The 12,185-nt window shown below is 39.3% G+C and overlaps 1 protein-coding gene across 1 annotated transcript; it reads right to left on the bottom strand.

The window, feature by feature from the left end:
- Positions 1–10,848: 10,848 nt before the first annotated feature.
- Positions 10,849–11,823, bottom strand: LOC123832522 (olfactory receptor 10S1). Its single transcript, XM_045860196.1, has one exon. It carries the CDS (start codon positions 11,821–11,823, stop codon positions 10,849–10,851), a length of 975 nt encoding a protein of 324 aa, XP_045716152.1.
- Between the last annotated feature and the right edge of the window lie 362 nt (positions 11,824–12,185).

Here is a 12,185-nt window from a genome sequence, read left to right as displayed (position 1 = left end):
CTAATGAGCAAAATAGAACCAGAGTCATGGAATCGTGGAACAGACTGACAGCTGTAAGAGCAGTAGGGCGAGGCAGGGACTGACTGAAAGAAGGAGAAGGGGTTAGTCAAAGAACATACATGCATGGCCCATGGACATGGACAACAGTGAGGAGATTGACTATGGAAGTGGGGGGCTGGGGAAAGGGTGGCAAAGGGAGAAATTTTGGGACAAGTGTAATGGCATAAACAATAAAATATTTTAAAAGCAATACCATGAACACTTATGAACCTATGCATTTCTAGGTATAATCTACTGAAAGATTTGCACACAGGGGAGTGTGAAGTGGATTTCAAATAACATTTGCTTATAGAGAGCCAATAAAATTCAAAGGCTATCTTTAAAAGTTTTATGGATGGTTGTCTAAACTTGGATGAAATTAGAAAATATGAAGTCATGTCAAATTGTGTAATGGCAATTTTCATTCATAGTAAATTATGTTTTTTCCTTCTTTCCTCAAAAACAAAAAGCTATTCTGTAATACTCTTAGGGGTTTATATGCTAAAGAAATTATGTATTAAAATCTGTAGTAGATAAATAATTTTATACTGTTCAGAATTACCTAAGGAAAACAATTTTAAACAATCTAACATTCTCAAGTGATGTCTCATTAAATTAGATAGAATGGGGAGGTCATTAAAAACTCCACTTTTAATATGGAAAAGCTGGGTCAGTGAGGAGCCAGCCCAGCCCTGGTTTTCAGGAATTAGATACAGTGTGTTGTCCCAAGAGTGTTGAACACTGTGGTAGTTAGTGTGGCTAAGCTCTTCCCACTGTACTCTACACCCCTCATGAACACATCTGTAAAGGACCTGGAGTCAGTTCTGGAGGCCCTGCCTGGAATCCAATTCCTAAGCATATCTGGTGAGTTTTGTAAGCACTTTTTACCCTGTCATTGTCCTCTTTGCTTAAAATTCTGAGCATTATTTGTTTCTTTCACTGAACCTTACTGATAGAAGTTTTAATTAGAGAGGGATTTCTATAAATGATGACAATGATCTTATTAAGAGGATGATGTTTTGCTGCCCTTCTGACTCCAAATCTTCTCTATATAAACAGGCCAAAAAATAAGAAATCAGTTTATATGGGTTGTTCAATAATATACCTGATGATATCTATATTCATTCTGAGAAAAAATACCCTTTTGTGACAATATTTGACCTTAAAATAAAGGTGGGCTAACAGTCTGCAGTAAGATTGGTATAAGGGGCTAACAAAAACTAAAGCATCAAATTGATGAACTGAGTTAGCTCAGTAACTACTCTATAACATTAATTATTATATGAGATATTGCCTGAAATGAAAATATATTTTGAACTATGTGAAGGTTATCTTTGATAACTTCTAGTTTCATTCTTTTATCTGATTATCTTCCTTCTAAGAAACAACATAATTTAGTAGCTATGTAAATACTCTTGTGGAATGCTCCTATTCTTTTTTTCTATCTAAATTTACCATCATTTGTCATTGCCATAAAATATATACAAAAAAGGGATGGATTACAGACAATGTGATTACACTCCCAGTTACTAGTATCCCCACCCCCCCATAAAAAAAAAAAGAGGTTAGCCTAAATGGGGACCAGACTGGTAAAATTTCAGGAAGCTTTAAAAATGAATGATTTTGATTTCAATCAGAATTGCAGAGAGAGACTGGATTTGAATTCATTCAGGTAGAATGAATTCATCTAGAGAGTTATCATTTCTCCAAATAGGTTCTCAATTCCTTGCTGTCTTGCTGGTACCCCTATGATGCAAATGTTGTTATCTTCCTGTTGTCCCAGAGATCCCATAACTATGTGCTTCTTTTTTTTTCTTAATTCTTTTTCTTTTTTGCTGCTCTGATTGGGTGTTTTCTGCTACTTTATCTTGCAAATCGCTGATTCTATCCTCTGCTTCATCTAATCTTCTATTGATTCCTTCCAATGTAGTCATTATTTCAGATATTGTGTTCTTCATTAGTGGCTGTTTTTTTTAATGGTTTCTATGTTTTTTAGTGATTTCAAATTTTATTTTTTTAAAGATTTTGTTCATTTATTTTTAGAGAGAGAAGAAAGGAGAGAAAAAGAGAGGGAGAGAAACATCAGTGTGTGGTTGCCTCCTGTGTGCCCCCTACTAGGGACCTGGCCTACAACCCAGGCATGTACCCCAACTGGGAATCAAACCATGACCCTTTGACTCACAGGCCAGCACTCAATCCACTGAGCCACACCAGCCAGGGAGTGATGTCACATTTTAATTATTAATTTTAAGTTGTTGTTTGTTTTCTTCTAACAATTTATATAATTATTATTGTCTATTTAAACAAAGTCACATGCAAAATTCAGCAGGACTGTTGAATATAAATTGAATCATCAAAGTATGTTGTATGTAGAAAGCACATTAATCTGAAAGACTTTTTATATCAGATACTAATGTGCAAGAGGAGTGAATTGAGATGAATTTATTATAAGTAGAATAGGCATCTACTTTATGAGCATAGCATTTTTTCTATAAAAGAAAAATATTCAAGCCATGATTAGAAGTTCATGCATTCATAATTCTAGGAACTTCTTTGGGATTATTATAAGATCCACTTAGAGTTAAATTTTTTCCATTCTTATTTAATACAGTTATGTAGTTCACGTAACAAATTGCTAGACAATGGACTTTTTAGAGTATTCTCAACATGTTCCTGTTCTCTAAATGTAGAAAAAAATTCTGAGAAATAAAAGTTAAAACACATTTAAAGTTCCTTAAATTAACAGCAATCTTTTCCATGGGTTGCTAAAGTACCATTTTAAGGGCTTAATGTTAGATGTGCTGTGATGGTGTAAGAAGAGAGCAAAATCTGAGCTGCGGGCTGCCTTACCCCTGACATCAGTGTGGTCCAGTTGAGTTTTTTGCACTGATGGAAATGTTTGATATCTAAGCTGTCTAATACGGTAGCTACTGGCCACACTGAACACTTAAAACAGGACTAGTGCAACAAAGGAACTGAATTTTAAATTTTATTTAAATTTAAATATCTACATGTTAGCTAGTGGCTATCATATTAAGCAATATAGCCTTAGATAATATTTTAATCTGGTGTGAACTGGTTCTATGTTAAACTATACCAGAGCCACCTGGAGAACTAGTGAAAGGTGCAGATTTCCTGCCCTGTTCTGGCAGATCGTGATTTTAAAGGGTTTGGTGGTAGTCTTTAGTATATTTAGCCACTCCAGGTGATTTGAATCTCTTCTATATGAGAAAGTGTCTGGTTTGTCCTCAGGGTGGATATGACCTGTTGCTGACAGGCACCATGTCACCTTGAGACACAATAATACATACAATCTTTAACACAACTGCACATGAAGTGCCAGGCACTGCTAAACACTAAGCCTGGAAGTAACTGTGAACCTGTGTCATCCTCAGGGCCCAGAGTGCATCAGAAGAAATGGAGAATGTGTCACCATCAGAAGAAATGGTGATTACAATTTTGGTCCTCAGTCAAATCATGATACAGTTCTTAAAGCAGCTGTTCTCTCAACATTTTAAGTCCCAAACCGCTGCTATGTTGTTCAACAGAAAGTGACGGAAGAAGACAGTCGAGGCTTGTAGCTGGAGTGAGTGACCGTGGGCAATATGGTTATAGAAGCAAGAGGGGAGATGGCTTCACAGGCCTGGCCATACCAGGCACATCAAACTTGGGCAAGCAGGAGATGGAGCTTCTGTTACAAGTCTCAGGAGAGAGAACAGAAACTAACAGACAACCCTGTGAGGCTGCAATCTCTGAAATCTCCTGGAACAAGGGAATGTATGTAAATAATTGTGATTTATATTCCAACTCCCCAGTTGTCAGTGAAAAGTGGGTCCCTTGAAAGGGGGGATATATTTAATAATTTAAGCAAAAATGGAAATACCATTTATCCCCAAAGTTTAGAGATCACAGGAAATTTAAGAAATTGATAAGGCCCTCTTAATCAATGAACCATTCACTAACAGCTTTTCAATTGTTGCCTAAAAAGACATTTGTGATGTATCAACCAATTTCAAATCCTTGTACAAATTCAATTGTATTTGTTTCGTGGAAATTGAAGGCAGATATAGTGGTGGCATACTGCATATATCTGTTAGGTATCTGTGAGTCTTTACTGAAGCTCACTGCATAATAAAGGTGAATCCTTTCTGCTTTGTGTTATTAGTGTAGAAATTTAATTAGTATAGAAAAAGTCCCATTTTTTATCACTTCCCCCAGTAATGCCATAATATAAAAATCACAGTTTTAATTGAATAAGGTATTTCACTCTCTGGATGGTTCACTCAGTGTTTGAAGAGTTTTCTTGACAGTTGAAGACAGTCCCAACAGACACACATTTCCAAAAAGTTTTCCTGGTGATATTAGAACTAAATAGTCACTTTGTAATGCTGCCACATTTTCATGAATTTTAGTTAAATAAGTATTCCATTGAGATAAATGTCTTTAATAGATTCCTTTAGATCTCCAGGAATATTCAGACATTTCCAAAGTCCCTAGTGTATCTTTCTTTCCACAGCCTTTTCTTTTACATTTTTGGTCATTTCTTGTTTGACCCAACTGTTATGACCACCTCAGGCAGTTTCAACATTAAACACTTGCCACTGACTGAGGCGAACACCCTGGGGAAATGCTGTTTCCAGTGAGAAAGTCCTAGGTCAAGTTAACTAAACATGAGCCCTGCAAGTGGGGGTTTCTAGTTAGTTTTCAAGTGTGTCAAATAATGACAATTCTGTGAAAGTAAGCTTTTGTGGGAGTTTCAAACCCATTCTGCTTCTTTGGTTAGGCTGCAGGGCAATGAGGATGGTGATGGGACAAATTAATGCCACTCACTTTTGTGTTCTTCCTGATATGTAGCTATTTATCTCTAGTGGTCCTCAGATTGTTTCAAGACCTTAATTAACTTCTAGAGTTCTGAAAAAAATTGATTATGACTATTGGAGTTTCTTTCTAAACCATTGTAGAAGCACTTCAGTCATTATAAGATGTATGAGGGATTTGAATATTAAGAACCATAGGTAAATTATTTGGAAGTGATGCTGGAGTGCACCCTGGGGCAGCCAAGTGAGGCCTCAACCTGATTGCAGTGTCTTGGTCCTCATAACTACACAGGAACTTGAGGATGAGACAGAAATATTCAGCAGAGCACACTGAATTTATCAAATAGATAATATGCACTCAACAAGGGAGTGCAGGCAAACTCAAAGAACTAGATGGCTGGTTGGGGTGGGGGTAGAAGGTTGGGTGGGGGTAGGGTGGTTCTTAGCTTCTGATGCTGGTGGAGTGACTGCTGATGTGGCTTGTCCTCATCCCTCCTCTCCACATACCAGTTTATTTTGGTCTTCCCAGAACTGTCATGGTGATTCATGCAGCAGAGAGGTTCCAAAACTTCAATGTAACTTTATTATAATGACTTTGTAATGGCCCTATTGGTCACTTGTAGGTCAATATGGAGGATAATCTAAGTTTGAGGACTCCTATTCAAAGTTTGGGGAGTTCAATTTCAAAGAGAAGTTCCCTTGAATAAAGAGTGGTAAAACTAGAGTTTGGTCATCTGACTCCAAAGCTCACACATCTTCACCACAATCTAGTCTTGCAACCTCAAGTGTTCCAACATGCACATCATAGGGGTGCCATAAGGAGAAGAGAAAGAGCAAGAAATTGGAAATTTATTGGAAAAAAATAATGAAAGAAAACTTCCCTAATTTGGTGAAGGAAATAGACATGCAAGTCCAGAAAGCACAGAGAGTCCCTAACAAGATGGATGCAAAGAGGCCCACCCCAGGACACATCCTAATTAAAATGCCAAAGGTTAAAGATAAACAGAGAACCTTAAAAGCAGCAAGTTACCTAGAGGAAATCCCCATAAGACTGTCAGCAGATTTCTCAAAAGAAACTTTGCAGGCAAGAAAGGACTGGCAAGAAATATTCAAAGTCATGACAAGTAGGGACCTGGGTAGATTGCTCTATCCAGCAAAGATATCATTTAGAATCAAAAGAAAGAAAAAGAGCTTCCCAGACAAGAAAAACTAAAGGAGTTCATCATCACCAAACCATTATTATAAGAAATGTTAAAGGGACTTATTTAAGATGACAAAGATCAAAATTATGAACAATAAAATGGCAATAAATACATGCCTGTTGACAATTGAATAAAAAAACAAACAAACTAAGCAAACAAGAAGAACAGAGACAGAATCATGGGTAGAGAGAGCATTTTGATGGTTGCCAGATGGGAAGAGAGTGTGGGGGAATAGGTGAAGAGGTGAGGGGATTAAGAAGTACAAATAGGTGGTTACAGAATAGCCATGGGGATGTAAAGTACAGTATGGAAAATAGCCAAAGAACTTATATGCATGACCCATGGACATGAACAATGGTGTGGGAATTGCCTGAGGGAGTGGTGGGTGCTGGGTGGAAGGGAGCAAAGGGGGAAAAACTGGCACAACTGTAATAGCATAATCAATACAAAATGCTACTTTATTAAATTCTAGCATTGGCAGTGAGGGGGAGGCACAACTACATAGTTTGAAGATCTTCATATTATTTAAACAATAGCCTGAAATCATAAATCACTTGCATATTTATTATTTGAATGCCATTGCTATTATGAAATTCCTTCATTCCATGAGAATATTTCATCTACCAGATTGGATGTATCTTAATTTCCTTTGTACACTCTACCTTCAGGAGTACTGGTAAACTTCTCCCTCAGAAGCTTCATGCTCTGGATGACCAATAAGAATGTTAAGTAAGAATGCTTAGTTAGTCACTCTTGTAGCATGTTCTGCCCTGAAATTATCCTGTCCAAATAACGGTTTTGTTTCCTGACAATTTGACATATTCATTATAAAGGAAATATCAGTTTATGTCCTATTTGCATTGTAAGGAGACTGGAAAAATAATAGTCTTATTTAGTTGTCTTCCTTTTCTCATGTATTTCTTTTTATTTTAATCAATACTATTTAATTCTATAGTACCATTTAAAAATTTCAAGTGAACCTGTGATACGATAAATATACCAAATTTCTTAAGTTTAAGAATCAAACCCAGCCCTGGCTGGTGTAGCTCAGTGGATTGAGCGCGAGCTGTGAACCAAAGTGTCGCAGGTTCAATTCCCAGTCAGGGTACATGCTTGGGTTGCAGGCCATGACCCCCAGCAACCGCACATTGATGTTTCTCTCTCTCTCTTTCTCCCTCCCTTCCCTCTCTGAAAATAAATAAATAAAATCTTTTAAAAAATCATTAAAAAAAGAATCAAACCCAAAGATAGAAATATCTAAAATGAGAAAACAATAGGGATTAACAATTTGTCTTCTTCCCTTATTGGATTAAAGGCAAATTCGAGACTTGAGAAATGTATTGTGAAGAATATGTATGTATATTATTTTATTTTCCAACCTTGAATACTGTGATGAACAAATATTTTACTGAGTTATCCTTTGTTTGAAACACATACTATATATAAATAGTGTGTGTTTTTTAAGTTCTTACAGTGTAGCTATGCACATAAAATGTTCCATAAAAATACAAGGCAGGATACCTTCAGTGCCATTATGAAGGTCCACCAATTCAATAAAGAATCCATGCTGTCTGAGTCAAATATAAAGATGTAGGAGTAGAGTTTGAGAGTAAAGGATTGTTACTGAGTAGACAGATACAAAAGTTTTAAGGCCAAAGTTGAGAAGAAGGGAAGTTGTATGAGACTGGAGTTTGCATAGACAAAATATTCTTCCATAATTTATCCTATCAATACAAGAAAGCAACCATTTGACAAGATAGAATAATACTTTAGGACAGGACTATAGCTTGTTGTAGCACTATCTCTCCTGTATTTGGCTTTCCATATATTCTACCTGTGCTTAAAGCCTGCTCTGACAGCAAAAACAAGTTTGCTTGGGTTACTTCTGTTTACTTCCTATAGATATATCGTTTTCTCCAAGATACTAGTACAAAGAAGATTATATCTAAGTTTTGAATCAATGCTGCATCTTCACTGCTTCTTTCTTTTGCCTTCCTCCTCCCCTCCCTCCCTCCCCCTCCCTCCCCCTCCCTCCCCTCCCCTCCCCTCCCCTCCCCCTCCCCCTCCCCCTCCCCCTCCCCTCCCCCTCCCCCTCCCCCTCCCCCTCCCTCCCCATCTTCTCTTCTCTTCTCTTCTCTTCTCTTCTCTTCTCTTCTCTTCTCTTCTCTTCTCTTCTCTTCTCTTCTCTTCTCTTCTCTTCTCTTCTCTTCTCTTGGATTTGTCTTTACAGGAATGCCAGATTCAGAACTGCACTTATAAAGAACTAGGCACTGTTTAAAGGTCAGGGAATTCTTGACTCTGAGACCTATAATGTAATTGGGAGTTCATAAACAGTGGGGGTAATTTGAGTCTCTCTAAGGTATTCCTGTATGATCAAAATGTGTGGTCTCTGAAGCCATACAGATTTGAATGGAAATCCTGGCTTCAAATATTATTGGTTGCATGACCTTGGAAAAATTACTTCAGTTCTCATAGACTTGGTTTTCTTATCTGTATAATGTAAATAACATTGTCTTAAAATACAGATCTAAGGAGGAATAATATAGAAAATAACTGACACAGTGCCTTACACATATGTGAGCCAAAATGATTATGTTTATTATTTCAGTTTTAACAATCTTTGAATTTTCCCCTTCTTCTCTTTTTTCCCTTTAAAATACCTATAACATAATTTCATAAAATATCTATTTTCAATTTCATCACCCAAGTTAAACAATGTTTTCTCTCATGTCCAGAATGTTATAATAGTCTGTTAACTGGTCATTCAAATACTTGCCTTGTTTTTACTCTCTCTTCTCATTTATCCCATGATTTAGTATTTAAAGGATATGGCTTCTTATTTTGATAGTTGAAAGAAAAGGAAGGGGAGCGGGGGAGGAAGAAGAGAAGAAGAAGAAGAAGGAGAGAAATAAAGAGGCATAATACCCACTGCAAAACCCAAATTTTTTACTCTGGCCTTTAAAAGGCCCTTTTGTCCATGGAGTAGTTTAAGGTCATTCGATCACTTTTTAAAAAATATAGTGTTGGGAACCACCCTGCCTGGTTTCAGAAGCTGTAATCCCCTGTAGCTAAAGTGAGTAAAAAGACCTTGGGACCATAAGCCACTAAAGAGACAAAGCTCATCTCCCTGGCAGGGGCACCACCTCTGTCCTCTTTTACTTCACCCTGCTTGGCCCAGGGGGATGACTGGTTAGCCAATGATGGGTAAGATTCCTCAAGGGGAGAATGACCTAAGACAGGCATGGTCACGAAGGGACCCTCAGGGAAGGACTTGGGGGGCTACAGAAAAAGGGGGTGATGGACCCTCGCCCCTTGGCTTTGACATAGCCTGAGTCCTCATTCTGTCTGTGAGAAGTCTCCTAATCTCTTGGCTGCTCACATCCTGCAACTGACTTAAGCCTGAAACAATGACAGAGGTGGGTGCAGCCCTGTGCTGGAAGGGAAAGGTTCCCTGGGGCCATCAGGCCTAAGAAAGAATGCATAAAATCCTGTGAAACCTGCTTTGCTAAGAATACCTTCAATTTAAATGATAAGGGTCCAAGCATAGAAAGAGTTTGTTTCCCCAAAGTTTTATGGCCCTTTAGGTAACTGACCAAGACTCAGAAGAAGCCAGTCATAGTTCTTTGAATGTTATCTATTGTTTGGTCCTTGCTGCTTGACAATGATTGATGGGCTTTACCTGTATTCCTGTGCAAACTGAACCCAGTAAAAGCCCATTTGAAGAAAAGGCTCCTGGCCCTTCTCTTTTGAGAGATTGGCCCCCTTTCCTCCCGAAGTAGATCATGTCTTGGTAGACTTATTCTCATTTGTGGCTGATGGCAGGGAGGGGGCACTGTGGGGGCAGAGCCCCCCACAATATAGTACGATGAACCCAACTATATGGCAAGGTGCTTTAATTTTAATCTTGAGTTATCTTTTGTCACCTGGGAGTCTAGAAATATCTTTTTTTGGTAGTTGCTCTTTCCATGTTCAGTGAGGGTATCACAACTCTTCCAGTTCTTCAGAGACTGTTCAAATCTTAGCTTCTATAATGAGTCCTCTTTGACTTCTTTAAGCCGCTTTGTAAGAAACAGATTACCTATTTTGCACCAGGCCCTTAACAGAGTTTTTATAAGATGCTCCAAAGTAGTTATTTTTAATCTCACTATTAAAAAGGACACTGAAACACCAAGTAATACAAAATTTGCACCAGATTATACATCTAGTGACTGGTCAGATCAGCTCAGATCATGTGACTGGCAGGTACAACTGACTTCAAAATCCATGACATTTCTACTGCTTAGTTAAATGCCATCTTGAGTCAGAGAATAAAGACAATGACACTTGCTAAGTGACCTGGGGCAAGTCACTTTTCTCCTTGTAGTTGTATTTTATTATCCTGGAAATGTGTTTTTTTTTTCTTCTTCAGCAAGGTGATACATGCGCAGTTTCATCTGTTGTTGAAACATATTTTTGTTAGCAGCATTTTTAAATGTACAGTATATTTAATGAAATTATTTCACACAAAATAAAAAATAATCATTTAGCAAAATAAATGAGGATAGGAATAGCATTCACATACCTCTGAACCACTGAACATAGATAGCTATTTCCATAGATCTTGGAAATATTCTAGACGTCACCTAATCCATTTCATAGATGAAGAGTTTGTGGCTGAAGCCTTTGAGACATGTGTCTGGGCCAAAGGGAGGGGGAAAGTTCGTGGCTAAGCTGAAAGTCTTATTCTTATTTCCATTTGAATGATGTGCCTTCATTTCGCTATGAGGACAGTTGATTTCCTGGAGGGACCATCAGGAGAGTCCCAGCACAGGCTGGTGGGGTGGGCTGCCTGCGGCAGACCCTTGGCCCAGAAGTCTCCGCAGAGCCTGCTTCATTGCCTTGTTCCGCAGAGTGTAAATGAAAGGGTTGAGCGCTGGTGTGACTATTGTGTAGAAGACCGCTGGGGCACCGGCTCCTGCCCCGCTGGAGCGAGGCTGCAGGTAGATGCAGACAGGCGGTATGTAGTACAGACACACCACCGTGAGGTGGGAAGTGCAGGTGGAGAAGGCACGCTGTCGGCCCTCGGGGCTGCGGATCTGCAGCACCGCCACAGCGATGAAGCCGTAGGAAAAGATGATGATGATCAGGCAAGCTACTGCCACGATACCAATGCTGGCAAGCATGGCAAGCTCATTGATGGCTGTGTCTGCACAGGCCAGCTTCAGCACAGGCGGGATGTCACAGAAGAAGTAAGCAACATGATTAGGGCCACAGTAGAGCAACCGGAAGGTGAGGGAGGTATGGATGGCAGAGTGCACAGCACCGAGGGCCCAAGTGACTCCAGCCAGCCCTGTACACGTCCGCCTGTCCATGGCAACTGGGTAGTGCAGGGGTTGGCAGATAGCTAGGTAGCGGTCATAGGCCATGACTGTGTACAGGAAACACTCAGTACTGGCTAGGAAGTGGAAGCAGTAAAGCTGCACCGCACAGCTCTGGAGGGAGATCACCTTTCCATCCAGCGACAGGAGGCCAGCCATGACCTTGGGCACTGTCACTGTAGACAAACTTGCGTCCAAGAAGGAGAGGTGTCCCAGGAAGTGGTACATAGGGGAGGAGAGATGAGGGTCAGAGGCCACAGTTATGAGAATGAGAAGATTCCCAGTCAAGGTGATGGTGTAGATGAGGAGGAAAAGGAGGAAGAAGAAGCTGGGGTGTTCAGCTGTGTACATCAGACCCTCCAGGAAGAAGTGGCTTACCACAGTCTGGTTGGAGTCTTCTGTCGCCATGACTGTCACACACCCAGAGCAGCCAGTTCTTCCCTCTGGAACAACAGTGACATCAGCAGACATAGTAAATAGCCATTGCCATGTCCTGAAATGCCATTAGCTGTTAGATTGTGCCATCTCGGTCTTGTCCATAAATGAAACATATGTAAGTTCAATTCACATTGAGGCCTGTTCCAATGTTTTCTTGCTGCTCTTTCAAAGTGAATCTTTCAATGTGGGACCCACAATCTTTTGGAGACACGCAAAAGACTGTAAAGATTATTTGGAGAAATGAAATTCCTAAATGATGGCCATACAAATGTGGATTAAATCCTGCTCACATGGAGCATATCTATTTTGCAAATATTCCAGAATTGTATGAC

The sequence above is a fragment of the Phyllostomus hastatus genome, unplaced genomic scaffold, assembly GCF_019186645.2.
Source record: "Phyllostomus hastatus isolate PE091 unplaced genomic scaffold, TTU_PhHast_1.1 phas_scaffold_193, whole genome shotgun sequence".
NCBI classification, from domain to species: Eukaryota; Metazoa; Chordata; class Mammalia; order Chiroptera; family Phyllostomidae; genus Phyllostomus; species Phyllostomus hastatus.
The sequence above is the reverse complement of the archived record's forward strand: the minus strand, read 5'-3'. Positions and strand labels throughout refer to the sequence as shown.